At 40.1% G+C, this 18,988-nt stretch overlaps 1 protein-coding gene across 1 annotated transcript in view; it reads right to left on the bottom strand.

The window, feature by feature from the left end:
• synpo2a (synaptopodin 2a) overlaps window positions 1-17,866 on the bottom strand; it is a gene marked incomplete at both ends in the record, with an annotated part of 26,830 nt that extends 8,964 nt beyond the window's left edge. Inside the window, 2 exons of the mRNA XM_080741508.1 lie at window positions 1,320-1,474; window positions 17,756-17,866. Of these exons, the coding sequence (XP_080597634.1) occupies window positions 1,320-1,474; window positions 17,756-17,866 (266 nt within the window). The remainder of the gene's footprint in view (window positions 1-1,319; window positions 1,475-17,755) is intronic.
• Window positions 17,867-18,988: the final 1,122 nt, after the last annotated feature.

Below are 18,988 nucleotides of genomic sequence, written 5' to 3'. Positions count from 1 at the left end.
CATATATGCCCTGCACAGATTGGCATATACTGGCATGTACGATAAGCTTGAGGATTGGTGGATTGGCGAGCTTCACATGACATTTTGTCCAACCAGACTATAAATGGGCCAATCTCCATATTTGGTAAAGTTTCACGTGATATCATAATATCTTACAATAAAACGGGTAAAGTGGGTGCAAACCTCTAGTCACAATAAATTCACAAATAACTGAAAGTGTGTCCTACAGAGTAGATATGACAGCAACTCAATCCACCTGGCATAAAGGAATCTCACACCAAAATAGCCACATGCTCTACTGCCCTACAGTATATATATAGCTCTTACTATAGGCTAGCAACAAACAACATTTGAGGACATGCCACCCTGCTGTTACAGGCCCTGACAAACAACCCTCCTACCACCTGAGGAGTGGAACAGCTGCGTGTCCATCAGATGCAACACATAAATCCCAATGTGTGTTTTACACTGGCCAAGACACTCAAAGGTCAATGTGACTACACTAACACAAAATACTATATGCTGTGATTCACAGAGTGCAGTACTGTCCATGGGAGATATAAAAACATTCTATTCAATGTAATACAATATCACTGGAATGTGTTTGCCTGTTTTGTGCAACCTGCAATTGACCATATTCACCTGGCGGCCATGTTTGAAATTTGCATTGAAACCGGGTGGCATGGGGTGGCAACTGGGGTGGTATTTCATTAACTTTGGCAAGATGGCTGCCGTGTGAATATGGTCCATAGAACGTTGATGCTGCACAGTGGGTAAAAATGAATGAATAAATAAAATTAAGTATTTAAGTTATAATGCACTGTGATAAAGACGATTCTGGAAAAATATCCACATACTGTAGGCTGGGGGTTACTACGCTTAATTATTATTAAGCGTAGTATAATCATGCATTTCGAATAGTTAAATCAAAACTTGAAACAGAACTCAACATCGGAATTAAATACTGTTTAAGTGATTTTGTTGTTGTTAAATGTTAAATAGCTCTATGCTCTGATAGTAATCGTTCCTATAGTATAGAGTGTTTGTTCAGTAACAGGTGCCTCCCTGTCTCAGCAGTAAACAGAAATTCAGTTCGACACACCAATTTCATCTAATCAAGAGCGAGAACTCATACAGGATACAGGATAAATAAGTGAAATTGGAGTAAAATATAGTCAATTGAAGCCAATAAGTTATGTTGTAGAGTTCTATCTCCTGTAAACCTGTGATGTGACAATAACGTTGAATCTGAATCTCTACAGTTGATCTTTACTAATGGCTGATGTATGTATGTACTGTATGTAAAGTATGTGTGATGCCACCTTTTGACAAGCAGCTGCAGGCAGTCGGCGGAGGCGTCGATGAGAGCCAAGGCTTCTGAGAAAGTGATGCTGATGCAGGGCTCACCGTTGAGTGACACCACCTCGTCGCCATCCTGCACTCCAGCCACGAAGGCATGGCCGCCCTCCTCTACCTGTGGAATACAACATTCAGGGGCGTCACAAGGGGTAGGAAAGTGGGACTGAGTTACTAGGGCCCAAGGTGGTGGAGGGGCCTTAATTATTTTATACTTTAGCTATTGAAAAATAGCAGATATACAAGCTCACAGCGCGGCACCGAGTGCCGCGCTGCGAGCTTGTAGATCTGCTATTTTTGTCGTGAAAATGCGTGCAAATCTTTGAATATTTGTAACTCAAATTTTGCTTCTGGGGGGTCCCTGGAACTAAATATTTTGAGATGCGGGTCCGTGGCCAAATAAACCTTAGAAGGATTTGAAATATTCAAAGATTTTCATGATTTTTCAATAATAGCAAATCTACAAGCTCGCAGCGCGGCACTCGGTGCCGCGCTGTGAGCTTGTATATCTGCTATTTTTCAATAGTTAAAGCACAAAATAATACGTAATTATGCGTTCCCAGTCTAAATGGGTTAAACCCCCTCCCCCCTATGAAGAACATTCATGGGGGCCCCACAGTGAATCCTTGTACCCGGGGCCCAGAATTTGGTGCGACACCCCTGACAACATTATATTGAGAAATACCACAGATGAGGTGGGACAAAAAACAAGGTACCAGACAAGCATAGAATGGAATAGAATATAATAGAATTTAGGGGTGAGGACACCTTAATGGTGCCCCGACGAAACATAACCAACTAGGTCAGTCGTGAGTGACCTGATACTATCAATCATGTAGCTACTTTTCCAAGATATAATATTACTTGCCAAGTCGTTATCAAGCTGTGGTGGTTTCTGGCAAGACCCTATGCTGTTAGGGCCCTGCTAAGCCAGAGGCATTAGCTCTGAGATTAAGTACAAGGCTCACAGATAGGGTTTCTGTCATTCCTTTCCCCATCGTTCTAAATCTGTCAATGCTGTGAATTGAAGTGTCGACAGCTCATACTTTCAATAAATAAAACTGAATGTCTTTTCAATAAACAGGTTCCCTTCCCTCTGGCCACACAACTTTTTTACAAGAAGGGCTCGTATTTTAGATTGTAATTAGAGAAAAGAAAAGATGAGTGTTAAAATGTTTTCATTTGCTGCTTTCTATCGTTTTAGCAATTTTAACGTTTTACGTATATTTCAGTGGGTGGGGGCATGCGTACAAGTGGCTAAATATGTCACATATGGGGGCTAGTAGTGTTACTGTAAATAGTAATAGTAATACAGATATCACTAGCTTATTGTGTCTAAAAAGACATATTTGGCCACTTGTGTGCATGCACTGAAATCAAAATGTCTAAAATCTCTAAAACGCTAAGTAGCCTAAATGAAAACATTTTAACACTCATCTTTTCTTTTCTGTAATTACAATCTAAAATATGAACCCTTGTTGTAAAATTAAGGTTGCTTTTGAGATGGTAATTTGCATACTGCATGATGGTGGTATTTATCCTGAGCCACACAATGCCCATGTTTTGAGGCTCCGTCAACACTACTGTTCATTATTAACTCTTGCCCCCCCTGAGGTCAGTGCAGTGTCATCAGTTCAGTGTTCACAACAGGTGTTTGCTGTGACATGTAACCGGTGTCGGTGTCGTGCACCGAAAATACACGATTTACAAGCTCACAGCGCAATGCAGCGCAATGCAGCGTGAGCTTGTAGATCTACTATTTTCTGTATTATATCAAGGCTTCAAGCCCTTTACTGTGCCTCAAGTCCCATAAAACAGAGCAGTTGTTTTATCCAGTAATATGGTAGTCCAGTGTAAAAAGCATTAGAATATAACAGCAGGGTGTGCCCTGTTTGGGAATTACCCTCAACATTTGCACACAGCTCTAGCCTGACACTCAGCCTGAATTGACAGAATCGCCAAAACAAATAAATTACTGGCTAGCGATTCAGGGTCTGGAACTAGGCTAACACAGCTCAGCTCTGACTGTACTGTGACTCTGTATGAGTTAAAAATGAGACACCAACAACTTGGCAGACAAAAACAAATAGTAAATCCAGAGTCTAGTCTAGTGCCTTCACATAATCCGGTGTGCGTGAGAAAAACAATTGGGCTTGATTATGATTTGATGACTGCCAACTGGGTCGAAACATCATGATTTTGCAGATCAATAAAGGAAATCTATTTTTAATCTCATGCCTCGTCCATTCCAGAAATTAATACACATTTTATTATAGTAGGCAACATCTCGATGCGCGCACACACACACACACACACACACACACACACACACACACACACACACACACACACACACACACACACACACACACACACACACACACACACACACACACACACACACACACACATTATACTCAAGTAGCAATGCCATAATGTAGAAATACTCAGTTACAAGTAATGTATTCAAATTGTTGAGTAAACATACTAAGGTATTTGCCTCATTTTGTATAATGTCCCATTCACAAGTTTATACATCTTTCAAAAATAGCAGATCTACAAGCTCACACTGTGATGCTTGTAGAGGTAGAAAATGTATAACTGGGTTAATAATAGAAGTTAAGAAGCAATTAAAGTAACTAAATAACTGCAGTGGAGTAAATAAATATAATATTTGCCCCTGAGATGTAGTGGAGTAGAAGTATAAAATATTGAAAAATGGACATAAGGTCTTTGCACACTGCTGCGTTTTTCGGGCCGAATATCGGAGAGATTTTCGGAGTGCGTGAATAAAAAAATCAACCTCACGTTATGTCAATCACGTTTGCACACTGCCGCCGGTTTCGTATTTATTTTCGGACCAGGGTTGATTTTTTCCGATTTTCGCAGCTGTTGCACTGAGTCCCTTGCTCACTCTCCCTTTCCTCCCTCTCTCCCTGGCCTACGGCTTTCGGATTTCCAAAACGCAACGAAAACACGCAGTGCAGTGTGCAACCACCTATACTCCAGTAAAGTAAAAGTGGCCTACCTAATAGAATTGTATGAATGTACTTAGTTATTTTACACCACTGGGGCTCACTCAACACAGACGTATTTACACAGCTAAACTAATGGCTTATGTATCCCCTCTCTTGTAATTGGTTCCACAGACCTATAAAACGGTTCATTAATAACAGGATTTAATAGGAAGAAACATGTTGTAAATTTCATACAAAAAGTCACTTATACAACCAGGGCCTTTTCTTTCTTTTTTTTTATATATATATTTTTTTACTTCAGCTACCTTTTAATTATGTTTATCTTTTTATACTAAAGCTCTATATTCTGACAGTAACCATTGCTAGCATAGAGTACTTGTTCAGTAGCAGGGGTTTCCCTATTTTCCCACCTCTCTTGTAAACTAAATTTAATCAGCTTTTGTCAGCTCATTTATTTGTTGCATCACTTCCAATTTCACTGATAAAATTGGTATCCCAACGTGAAATTGTGAAACTCTGTTTACAACAGAGTTGGAGAGACAGGGAGCTACACAGAGTTCTCAAATTCTGCGCGAACCCGACCCTACGGTCGGGCCTCAGGCTCAATGAAAAAATAAAGTCATTTTATTACTCTGTAATGCTTCAAATCGAGAGATTTAGCAAGAGAGAGAAAGTGATCTATTACAGCTTTGTTATCTATTATAGCTTTGTTGAATTCTTCTTTTATCTGATAATAACAGATAGTGGCCTACAGTGGCCTACAATATTTGGAAATACTCAAGTACAGTATAGCTCAAAATTGTACTTAAGTACAGTACTTGGTAAATGTACTTAGTTACTTTAATTACACCATACTGTCCATAATATTGTCACATTATTGGTATACCCATAAAGCCAATTTGACACCGAGGTGCCCAGTCTTCCTTAGTGCCCACTCCTCTTGTATCTGTCTGATGGATCTGTCGTGCTAATTACGCCCTCTAGCGGTGTGATATACACACGGCATGAAGTGAATTAGATTTTGCCTTTGATTGATTGATTGATTGATTGAAGAATTTATTAGAAGTTTGCAATAGAAAAAAGTACAGTTTCATGACAGTACAAATCACTCGTACAAGGTCAACTAAAAGGAGATCCTAGAAAGCCAAAGCTTATTTCCACAGGAACCACACTTTAAGTATCTCATATAACATTGAAAGACAGACGGATAGAACATAGTAGCCTACTTTATCTAGGATAATATCAGTTTCAAAAGCATAACATCAAATACAAAGGCAGAAAAAAAGGGTGGGGGGAGCATGGGGGCTTAGTCTATTTACAAGTCACGGGTAGGCAGCCGCCTGAAGGTGACTTTTCATACCAATTTTGAAGGAGGCTAGGGATTTGCTCTCCTTTAAGGCTTGTGAAAGGGCGTTCCACATGTTGATGGTATAGCAGGAGAACGAGCAGGAGAACGAGTTACACCCTGATACACAAGTAACCAAAACGAAAACTGTATTCCCAGATTCTAACACTAACCAGTAAGACTAGGGTTGCCACCTTTCAGAAATTGAAATAAGGAACACCTCTTCCGGGCACGCGTTGCGTGCGTTCCGTGCGCGTGGCACAGCCGCCGGCCGGCGAAAAAATGCAGTCCCAAACCCATGAAATGCATAGAATAGTTATAACTATAACACACAACATGGTATAACCTATATTGTTTTGCAGTTTGAAGTGGCCAATTGTTTCTAAAATATGAATAAGTTAATTTTGTATGAAATAAAGCAATGTATGAATGATTTGAACCTGGCTCTTGTATTGGGTCACTTGGTGGTCAGTAAAGAGAAGGTAGTCAAGAAACCATTAAGTCATATACTTAAAGTTTAAAGTGCTTTATAAGCAACGAAGATTAAACATTTTTTACTTTAGGCTGAATAGGCTTCACTAGCCTAAACCTGAGCATAGCCTATTTTATAAAGTGTCTACTGTCTACAATCTACTGTCTTGAGTCTCTTGACGCTCGAACCAAAATTGTTCTATAGATCATAATCTACAAATTGGAAGTGAAAAATAAACTTTAACACAAATTTAAAATGAAAACCAAAAATGACATGTACATGGAACCCCACTATAGGCAGAGCGTAGAGCGCACCACAGCCTCAGCGACTGCGAGTCGCCTCACAGGCGGTCCTTCGTGCCTCTCCCTCCTTTTGCTGTCTTTTCCTGTGTTTTATTTCATTCATTATTGTTAAATTCTGTGTTGAGGTTTGTGTGACAGACCTTTATGGGGCATTTGGTTAAATACGGAACAAACCGCGTTCCGTATTGGTTCAATACGGAGCGCATCTTTTAATTGTCCAATACGGAACGATTCCGTATTATACGGAACGGGTGGCAACCCTAAGTAAGACTCCCTAATCGGGAGATAAGTGACCGTCAGGTCGCATACACAAAATTTAGAAGGCAATGGTAGTCAATCAGGAGGGAATATGGGAAATGGGACAGATCCATGTTGATGACATGACTTTAGAGATACTGTGTACCGCTTTGTGTGAAAATCTGTAGGAGCAGTGTCCAAAAATGTGTTTTGCAACTACATCTTGAAAACCTCTCTTTCCAATCAGAAGATTTCAGGCAATGACGCCACACCTGACTCCCACCCAGTCCCCACATTTTTCACTAGTGGGTCAGTGTTTAAAGCTACAGCATGCTGAGGCTTGCAACTGCTCTAAAGATTCTGCAACATTCCTGTTAAGTAACTTAATTGTAAGCAAGGCAGATTGTGTGATTTCAGTAGAAAAAACATCACGCCTACCCAATACAAAATATGTCAAAATCTTTAGTCTACCGTCATTCAAATAGAATCACAGTTCACAATCCCCAAGGACACAGCCAAGGAGCTACTCCACCAGATGGCGTTGTTTATCTATTGTAAAATTACACAGGCAACATATAGAGGAGAACATCTTTCATCTCAGCAAAAAATGAATTAAATTGACCAATGTTGAACAGAAGCAGTGGTGGAAATTAACTAAGTACATTTACTTGACTACTGTACTTGAGTAGGCCTACAATTTTGAGGTATTTCATTTCCAATTTCCAATACTTTTACTTCTACTCCATTTCATCTCTGATCCAAATATTGTACTTTTACTCCACTACAATTATTTGAAAACTTTAGTTACTAGTTTAGTGGATTTTGATCATTACAAAATGTACAAGAATTAAACTTCAGCCCTCCCACATTTCATCCATTTGAAAATAGCCAATCTACAAGCTCACAATGCGTCGCGATGCAACACATTGTGAGCTTGTAGATCTGCTATTTTTAAATGATGTGTTTACATTTGAAAACTCGAAATGGGACATTCTGCATAATAAGTAGCCTACATTTTGATGCCAATACTTTTGTACATTTACTCAAGTACATTTTGAATTCTGGACGTTTACTTATAGCAGCATACTCTACATTGCCGTACTGATACTTTTAAACAATGCAAGTACTTCTTCCAACACTGCCAGTGAAGAATGAAAATGATATTGCTTGGCTGACATTTCAACACACATTATGAGAGAAAACAATAGTATCTAGTTTCTACTTGACTGCTGTTAATACTGGAACACTGCTGCAGATTTTGCTTCATTATCAGTAATTATGGCACAGTGGTTGCTTAACCACCACTTAATGACAATCTCAGTATAGTTCATCTCAGTTATTCTCTCTGTCCTGCTAGGCCTATATGTGGCATCTTGGCTGTTATCCATAATTCCTGTTGTTCTTTTTAACACTCTTTTGGACATGGTGTACACGTGTCATAAATTCCACTTGGTTTTTAATGTGTTACCAAAGCATTTCTATTTACACAATACATCAAGTGGGAAAAGTACTTCCCAGTGAGTGATTAAGCCTTTGACTAATTATGGGCTTTGCTGCAAGAGGTAGACCAAGTTAGCAACAAACTGTGCAATAAAATGGCACTACGGGAGTGTACCGTATACAAAAGGAAAACTTTATGGGTGACTTTTCAGACCTGCTAATGTTCAGATAAAAGGTTCTGCAGCGACATCCCTGGGTTTTTAGGAGAGGAGTCTATGCAAACAGGCCGTATAAGGCAACCTGTGTGCATGGGTATTTGGACTCACACCTCTGTGCAGGGAGTAAGGGTTTGTCTGGAGCACCAGCCCCTGCTCATCCTCCAAAAAAGGAGGGGAAAACCGGCTTGCACATCCTTGGGCCACAAAGATACACAGATAGCGTGCCATGTGCAAGAGAGACTGGTGTTTCCTGTAACTGCAAGTTGTCATACACTGCTTATGGGGTTCACTGGTGGACAACAAAGCACATTTAACTGGGTTCCCACGGTCATGAAATTCCTGGAAATATTCTGAAATTAGAAAAATATTTTTCCAGTACTGGAAAAGTTTGGGAATTGATCAAGGGTCCTGGAAGGTCCTAGAAAAAATAGCTATGCATTGTCAGTGGCTCAGGGGTAGAGTGGCCGGTAGAGCAGCCAGGTTCCCAATTCGATCCCGGGCTCCCCCAGAAGTGCATGTCCTTGAGATTCTGAATCCCTAATTGCTCCTGATGTGCAGGTTGGTGTCTTGCATGGTTTTCTCCACCATTGGTGAATGAGTGTGTGAATGGGTGAATGTAATGCACCATCTTTGTAAAGTGCTTTGGATAAAATAAAATGTAAATGAACCATTTACACATTATTTGATTATTTTGAAAAAGTACGTTATGAATTAACCACTTAAGCCCTATGTCAGAAATACCCGTTCTAGCTTACTGTGAACTTCCTATATATATATATATATTATATTATGTCAAAATGTTACTATACTTGTCTGTGCTTTTGAATACTTAATCTAAAAAGCATGGATAGCATTGAATACCTTTTGAGCGGTGCCAACCGATCCAACAACTGACCGCGTCTGTATGTCTGTCCATGTCTACATCAGTGCGACATCAACAGCTGAAATACCGCTGGGTGACCAACCTTCAAGTGGCGCTGTTGAGCAGCCTTGAAGTGTTAGAAATGATACTATGTACTATGGCAGTGGTTCTCAACCTGTGGGTCGGGACCCCCCAGGGGGGTCCCCAAATTATTTATCAATCAACAGTAAACAAACCAACATAAAGTTTAAGTGTATTGTGGGTTTATGCACATTTCTAAAGGACTCTAAAACCTCTAAAATGACAAATGAAACATTGGCCAAATTATCAAATATTAGAGATGCTGTGAGCATGTAGATCTGCTATTTTCACAATAGAACCGTGTTATACAAAATGTAATGCCTCAACTCTTAGTGCTTGTCAGGGTGGGGGGGGGGGGGGCAACTACAATATGATTATTTTGGGGGTCACAGCCTGAAAAGGTTGAGAATCACTGTACTGTGTATGCCGGTATAGCCAGGCTAAGGCACCACTCACTCACACTGGGTGGGATTTTTAAAAGTACACCAGAACTTTAGTAAAGATTCTTTCATTCTTTCAAGTACTGTGGTTGACTACTTTGCCCATAACTGATGGGGTTCCACAGGGTATTGTTTTTAATACTGTAGCTACTTAGAAGTAAAAGAACAACTGAGAGGAGTTGGGCAAAAAATCAGAAGAATGAGCAATAAAGAAATACAAATAATGAACTTTATAATAATCTTTTACTATTAGAGTATTACCTCATACATTTAGACAATGTCTACAATGAGACAAGATCTTATGCTCATTTTATGCGAAGCTACTCATTTCAATATGTCCAAGTGACTTTTATTAGTGTTAAGCGCAACACAAAATCACAGGAAATACGCATACTGCATGAGGTTCTCTCATAATAGCCCCAAGCAGTTCCACAGCTTTAAGCAATTATGGTTTTAAATCTCAAGCAAACATTTTCCAGCTGGTTCACAGGTAGGAAATCACACTGTGAATGATGGATAACTACTGTGCGTCTCTAGTGCTTTCAGCTGAGTCCACTCAAAGAAAGGAAGACAGCTTTTCAACAATACAAAAACATAAAAATGCTGTGAGCACATTTTCTTGGACCGATCAAAAATACTTTGAATTTTTGACGCAAATTCAACCAATCGTGAACCAAAAACACTTTCCAGTTTGCTGAGATGCTGATATTACAGAGATGTACTGGAATGATGAAACAGAGTGTCTACTCCAGGAACCCTGATTATAATGAATAAGATTATAAAGTGAATCTTCTGCTACAAAACCCAGATAACAAAGCAAAAGAGAATAAATCAATCACATAAGAAGACAAAGAAGATGGTATTCGACCGCAACTCCACTGGAGACCATTCACAGGCTATATCCATGCCCGCATGTACCCAGATATCTGAGCATACACAGTGACAACAAATTGACATGGAGTTCTCAGGTAGGAAATGTTTACACTTGGGTCAAAAAGACCATCCTTCGGAGGATGATGGTCCTTGGGGTCACCTATAAAGTGTTGCTCCTGCAGAGGTTTGGCAACCTCCGCGTTCAGCTGAAAGTCCAGATTACCCGAATAATACAAAGAGTGATGGTCATGGGTGTCGCACCAAATTCTGGGCCCTGTGTACAAGGATTCACTGCGGGCCCCCCGTGAATGTTCTTCATAGGGGGGAGGGGGTTTAACCCATTTAGACTGGGAACGCATAATTACGTATTATTTTGTGCGTTAACTATTGAAAAATAGCATATATACAAGCTCACACAGCACGGCACCGAGTGCTGCGCTGCGAGCTTGTAGATCTGCCATTTTTGAAAAATCGTGAAAATGTCTTTGAATACCTATTTCAAATCCTTTTAAGGTTTTTTGAAAAACCTATGTTTCTATGTCAGTGGTGCTCAAACCTTTTCATGTGAAGGACCCACAAAATGATATGTATTTTGTCATGGACCCCCATCTCAAAATATTTAGTTCCAGGGACCCCCCAGAAGCAAAGTTTGAGTTACAAATGTTCGCTTACATATATTCAAAGATTTGCACACATTTTCACGACTTTTCAAAAATAGCAGATGTACAAGCTTGCAGCGCGGCACTCGGTGCTGAGCTTGTTAATTTTCAATAGCTAAAGTATAAAATAATTAAGGCCCCTCCACCTTGGGCCCTAGTAACTCAGTCCCACAAACCCCCCCCCCCCCCCCCCCCCCCCTCCTCTTTGTGACGCCCCTGCCGATGGTGGGAGTCAGGCAGCCCAGCATCCCACACTCCAGGCTGTCAACTCTATCACACACAACTATCATAAGACAGACCCAGAAGATTACTTCAGACCACACCAGACCACAGCCGTTTGTCCTCCCAGGTCCCTGAGTACCTGTTTCTTCCCTTAAGCAGACACTTCAGAGTCGCCCAGTGCAAGCTTAATCACTTAAGAACTCCTTTGTCACCACCAAAGCATCCAACCAGAGTCTAATAATCCCTGTAGCATTGCTTTATTTCTAAAATATGCTGCTGTAGATAGCTTGTGGTAATGTAGTTCACCAGAGCTTAAAATTAAGTTTGGAGATAACTCATCGTTAACTCATAATTCATCGTGTGATTATTCAGTATTCACACTGACTCAATTAATGACATGCATAGCTTACATGAAGTGGTAAATGTGTAGCTCATACCAAATTGATAAAGACCAGTAAACGTAACATCAGATGCATGACACAATCACCATGTAAATGAGCACCATAAACTATCTTGATCTGACTAACACCAACTACCCAGACCACATCTTCAAGATTGGAACATGCCAAAGAAAGGTTCTCAGCATGCCTATGAAATTAAACATTCAGCCAAGTCTCCTGGGTTTGTGTGAAATGGAACCCTAATTAGGATTAAATCTGGTTAAATAGTGTTTGTGCAATTTATTTTCTGGGCCTTTAAAATGAAGTGAGTCATGACTTCAGAGACTTTGTTCTCGAGCCAGCACTCTCAATAAGAAGTTGAAAAAACAAAAACAGCTTGCCTTATATGGAGAGTTTGGAGACAACCTTGCAAATTCCTTGTCAGTACACTGACCAATCATATTCCAAATAACTGGAGCAATTTGTTTTCATTAAATTCAACAGGAGCATCAAAAGACAAAATAAGATCAGAGGGGAGCACCGCAGCCAAGTGGAATTCCTCGTGATCTTGATATGTTAGCTTTTACAACTATTAAGTTGTAATTTATACAGTTGTTTAACAGATATTCTGAGCAAGTGGCACCGTTGTACAACAAAGTATAAATTAGGCTTTAACTGACAGTCGTGTATATATATTAGGCTTTAGTTGACAGTCATTGCTCTTTCCATCTCACTCAGAGGAAAAGTGATGAGGCAAGCATAGAGTGATGCCTTCCAGATGAGATGCCGTAGGGGTCAAGCCCTCCGATGTCAAAAACAGAGCCATGTGTATGAGATGTCAGCTGTAGGTACTTCTCTGTTAAGAGGTATATATTTGAGAGCTTTGCTTTAAATTACATTTACAAGACTCTTGTGTAGGTGAAATGGCAGGGGATATGTTGGTTACCTTGAGCCAAGCTCTACATTCTTAACACCAGGTTTATTATAAGGGGTTCAGCTTCAATCCAATATTAGAAACCAGGAAACCAGATTTTCTAAATTGCCATACAGTTTGTTGATAACTTATTTAATTTTGAAGATATTGACCAATGAATTTCATATTAGAGAATAGCTCATTACACAAAGTCAATAACCATTCGGCCATCATAAAACCTGCAGGATAGGAAGTAGCTGAAACATACCTTAAAGTTTCATTCTAATCTAGCTCTAGGGGTCGCTATAAACACAAACATGGATGGAACATGGACCCCTCTCTTAGCAATTGCCCAACAGAGGGGTGACATTAGTTTCAAACATGTGCCAACCACTGTCTATGACAGTTTGTTGTTTACATCACATGTCCATTGAGAAAGAGAAACAGACAGACAGACAGGCAGAGTGAGGGTGAAAGGGAAAGGGAAAGAGGGCCTATTTCACCCATGTGATGATGTCAGGCCAGAGCTTGATCAGCGAGAGACAGAGAGACGGATTGGGAGAGGGGGAGCGGATGGGGGGAAAAGGCTACTGAGAGGGGGAGAGAGAGAGGTATCACATTTCACCTGTGCAACCTGAACACACTGAACAACGCAACGTTTTAGTTTGTCTGGACAAATACGGCCTATATGGAGTGTGGACACGATTGACCCACAAATATATTTAGCAGATTTTTTCAAATCCGGGTTTCCGAGGCTATATACTTCTGATGTAATATCAGAACAGAGCTCTATCAAAGAGAGAGATGGAGGTAGGGGGAGAGGAGGGAGAAGGTGATGTTTTGTGCAATTTTACTTTATTTTATTATAATATGATCACATAATATAATAAAACAGAGAATATTGTTTTACTGATCTCTACAGTCATGTCATCATCAACACGGATCATGGACCCATTTCCCATATTCCCTCCTGATTGGCTCAAAGAAGTAGTCGCCAGCACTCAAGGAATCTCCTTTTAACATGATTTTATTTACCTCAACTGGACAGAACCAACGTACGCGTTTCGACCCTTCGTCTTCGTCAGCGTTGTGCCAAGACAACAGGAAGTGACGTATAAATAGGATGCGTTACAATCAATGTAATTCATAACAGCTGACCAAAACTGATTGGCTACCATTGCCTTCCAAAGTTTGTGTATGCGAGCTGACGGTCGCTTATCTCCCGCTTTAGGGAGTCTTACTGGTACTGTTTAAACACAACAGCATTTGAAACTTTGATATAAGTCCTGTGGAACTCCATGTCGACAACTCACTCGATTCTTCTCTTTACTTGATAGACAACTTTTAATACAGCAACTAAAACGACTTCCAACACCTTCATGTGGACAATACGGTAGCATGTTAACTTTCTATGTTTGTCCAGAGAAACAGAGATATGCCGACCGACTTTTCACATGCAAGGCTCACTAGACCTTTTTAATACCTCTAAAATGTAAATTTCTTACTGTGTCAAACGTAACCAACAAACTATACTACAAAAATTGTCAAAAATTGGCCAAATGAACTGGGGTCCCAGTTCAAATGTAATTATCTTCAGGGGTTGCAGAGGCTTTCAGCTTTCAGGAAGAACCAAAAATACACAGGGAAGACATTGCATATTGGAACCACACACGGGGGTCTATTAGAGTAACGTTAACTCCATAGACAGATACTGTACAAAACAGAAAAAGTAAAAAACTATGGCACCACCTCTTTAAGGTTGTGTCATTACAGTGATACATCGACCGTTTCAGTGTTGATAGCAACTCTTCTGGCAGAGCTTTGATGTCATGAGTGGAATGCAAAAGAAGAAAAAAAAACATTTACTTGTTCTCTGTGTGGGTGACGAGTTGATGAGAGATTGTGTGCAGCCTGGAAACTTTTGATCATCTGACATACTGTACAGTAAGAGGATGTTTACAGTCCTTCCTTGCTGTGTTAAAGGTAAACTGTATCTTTTTAAAGTCACAGCAGTCACCTCCACTTTAATTAGACTTGTATGAGGATTTCATAATTTGTAAATTGAATCTGTCATTATCTGTGCACAACAATCCCATGTAATTTCTTTGTATGTCAGTACCACTATGTAGTAGACTGTCGAGTATGAGTTTTGGTTAATAACAACCAACCTACAATTTTCAGGACTGATTTTCAGAAGAACAGTCTTGGTGAATGCAACAACATAACTGCGTCCAAACAAACGGTATATGGCTTCTACAGGACCTTACATTAACTGGAACATTGTGTACTGCACTGTATGAAATAATAAAGAATCGATTGTCTGACTGTTGTCCAGGAGATTAAGTACTTTAGTAGTCATGCATTGTTTGAAATAAATGCAAACCAACACCTTTAGAACAATAACAGCATAAGCTATACGTGTATGTATAGGCCTACTATAAGAGTGTGTGTGTGCGTGTGTGCATGTGCGTGTGTGTGTGTGTGTGTGTGTGTGTGTGTGTGTGTGTGTGTGTGTGTGTGTGTGTGTGTGTGTTTGTTTGTCTTTGGCTTACAACAGCAAACACAACATAGCCACACAAAATGACCACAAACATGAAACTACACTGCAACCTCATGTAAAATGTTTAGCTATAACTTCTCTTCAGTTGGTTTACAAGTGCAAGCGGGCGACAGACAAATTGGCAGGGTTTAAAATGAACACTCACAAACAAATTGGGTCCTATAAGTTGCTTGGTAAGGAACTTATATGCAAATCTGCTATATATTTAATAAAGAGGACTGAGAAGTACGATAACGTTATGATGACAACATACAAATATGTATGCAAATACTGTATTTAAACAGTGAAAGGCCTGTTTGACTTCAGCTGACGTTTCTGTATGCCCTCTTTTCAGTACTGTGATCACTTGTCATCAGCATATAGGCAACGTATCCTGTCATCCGGGGGATTATTCCTGTGATCCTGTCATGCATGAACACACAATATTCAAGGATGTGGCTGGTTGCAAGTAAACATACTTAGTTTTTCAGCTTAGAATTTCACTGATGGTTATATTGATTGAGCTAGAACTTCCTTCCAAAGAGATGCATTTTGAAAGTAAATCATTTTGTTTCATGCAACCAGACTTCAACAAAATATTTACTACTACTTTGTTGATCGATTGCTATACTTTGTTGTGAAGGTTATAGGGTGAGTTTTGCAGATTTTGCATGACCTTCTATTTGTTTGGATTACTGATCTCTGCAGGATCTGCAGTGTATATGGACTATACCTCTCAGTCATCATCAAGACTATACATGTGTGCAGGGACGTGCTGGCCATTGGGAAAAGCGGGACAATTCCCGAACAGCCGGTTCATTCCCGGCCGGTCCAGGCCGGCCATTAGGAAAAAAATAAAAATAAAATGTCGGCCTTCGTTCCATTTTGGGGGCTGGGCGGTCAACAAAGTAAATCGTCACTGTCGGGCAGAATCCTTGTATCTCTAAGTTTCAAATGTATACATTTTTTCGCAAAGTAAAGCCCTGCTTCATCATTTAAGGCCGTTGCACAAAAGTAGTGAAAACAGCAGATCTACAAGCACACAACGCCTCGCGGTACGAGGCGTGTGTGCTTGTAGATCGGCTGTTTTCACTAGTTTAAATCATTTTTAAAATGATAAATACAAAACAAACGGTTTTGGACATACAAGGTTTCCACCCGACAACGACGAAATATAACTCATGTACACTCTACAGTAATTGGCCCACTGGCTTGTCACTTGTCATGATCTGAAATGGCAAATCTTTGAGTAGCAGCAGCGCTATAGAGAGAGATCTCTCTATAGCGTGCAATGAGGGCCTCTCCAACTCTTTTTCCCGGGCTGAATCAGGGGCCCAGCACGTCCCTGCATGTGTGTGTATAGTAGAGTCATGTGTGTGTGATAACAGAGTGCACTGCCCAAAGCCTCACACACCAACACAACCACACACTAGGTCCTGGCCGTTACCATATAAGGGTCCCTAGGAATTCTGCACAAAAACACAAGCCGACGCGCAGAAGAATGGAGGACACGCGCTGTTCCAAATAAATGTTCTCCCAGCAGCTTTCATTCAAGACTGCCAAGTGTACCAGAAGGCATTACTTTAAAGCAGTGGTTCTCAAACTTTGTCATATCAAGGAAGGACCCACAAAATAAGCCTAATAGGCTATGTATTTTGCTGTGGACCCCATTCTGGAAATATGTTGTGCCCATGGGGGACAGCTTACAGGAATTGTGTTGCTAAAATGTTTCAAATCGATTTCAACTTTTCTCATATTTTTTTTCCAGGATATTTTGGAAAAAGCTCTGAGCTTGTACTGTACATCGCACAAATAGCTGATGTGGTGACTGATTCATGCTATATTAATTCAGTTTGCTGGGAAGGAACCCCCTTAGGGACCCCTGTTTTTTTTTTGAGAACCGCACTGACTTAAAGGTATTATTCACCATGAGCGACAATTGTATAGGGGAAAACAAATAAAATAAAATAAAAAGAAGCCTGCTCAAAGCTATTGATTGGCAAAAACTTTATCAATATTGTCAGTCCAAGATATAGGCTCTTTGATGCAACTACAATAAGCAACTACAATTTGCGAGTGATAGAATGTGCTTCTCAAAGTGGATTTCAGGGACTCTCTAGGTTCCTTCATAGGGGTCTAAATTGACCCATACAAGTCTTTAACTCTGACAAAAACCTAACAGGTTCATTTGGTTCCAAGGGGAGACCTTGAAATTAGAAAGTTTGAGAAACACTGCCATAATAGGCTACAACCAGCTCTTGCCTCTTTATGCTTTAAAAGAGAATGTGATGTGAACAAATCATTTAAGGCCCCACTGATAACAATATAAATCAACGTTTAATAGCCTTTTAGAAAGGTTATCTAATAAACAATAATCAACAACTGTAGACTACAGTTGTTGATCAGTCTGTACTCTGTAGGCATATAAAACAAATTACCTGTGAAACCAGAAAGGGTTTGTAGATACTGTCCCCATCTCCCTCATGTATAGTGAATCCCCAGGGCGCGCCACCCTGCACCGTTATACAGATGTAGTCCCCGGTCCCCATCGTGCGCAGCAGAGCGTCCTCCAGCAGGGCGCTAGGCTACCATCAAGCTGTCAGCAAGACCAACAGGCAGTCAGAACTCCAGGAAACTAAGACCAGCAGCAGCAGCAACAGGGGATGTGTTCTATCATTCCCATCATCTGAGGGCAGGCAGTCCTCCTCCTAGTCCAACCCGCTCTGGAACGTCACAGCGAACGGTCCCGCCTCACCAAGCCTGCCTGGCTGCCTGCGCGGTGCGCGCGGTTGTTTGGAGTGGACCTGTTGCGCTCGTGGGCAGTGTTGGGAAAAAAAATAAAAATACTAAATTGTTTTAATTGAGTAAAAGTATCAATACTGCAATGTGGAAAGACTCTGTTAAGTAAAAGACGGAAATTCAAGTAGGCATATTGGTATCAAAATGTAACCTACCACATTATAGAAAGTATAGGCCTATAGCCTACCATAACTCTATGGCCTATACTCGATAAGCAGAATGTCCTATTGATTGATTGATTGATTGATTGATTGAAGACTTTATTAGAAGTTTGCATAGGAAAAGGTACCGTTTCATGACGGTACAGTTCACTGGTACAAGGTCTACTAAAAGGAGATATTAAAGGGATATTTCACTTTAAAAAAAACTTTTGGTAATTTTATGGTCTAAACAGGCTTTTATGAACACCCTGCTTGATTCAATATTTAGATATTTGATGGAAATGTTACCAGGCCCACTCCCCATACACACCCATTCAAACTCCATTTTAACCATGATAGATGAATTAAAAACACCCATTATTATTTTTTCTGGTGACTCATTCTACCCTCCTAATACGTGAGCAGGCTTTTTTTTTTGATACCTTTTTTCATTTATTTTTAATAATTTTCTATTGTATTTAATTTTTTCCAAGAATTATTAAAAATAAATGAAAAAAGTTATTGAAAAAACACGGCCTGCTCACATAGGAGGGTAGTATGAGTCTCCAGAAAAGATAATGGGTGTTTTAAATTAATCTATCATGGTTAAGAGTTTGAAGTTACAATGTGTGTGTATGGGGATTATTTAAAATCTGTTCAGGGTGTTCACTGTTCATAAAAGCCTGATTAGACGATACAATTACCAAAAGTTGTTTTGAAAGTAGAATATCC

This window comes from Nannobrachium achirus (genome assembly GCF_963921795.1).
Source record: "Nannobrachium achirus genome assembly, chromosome: 14".
Taxonomy (NCBI): Eukaryota; Metazoa; Chordata; class Actinopteri; order Myctophiformes; family Myctophidae; genus Nannobrachium; species Nannobrachium achirus.
Note: the sequence above shows the minus strand (reverse complement) of the source record. Positions and strands in the feature narration are given on the sequence as shown.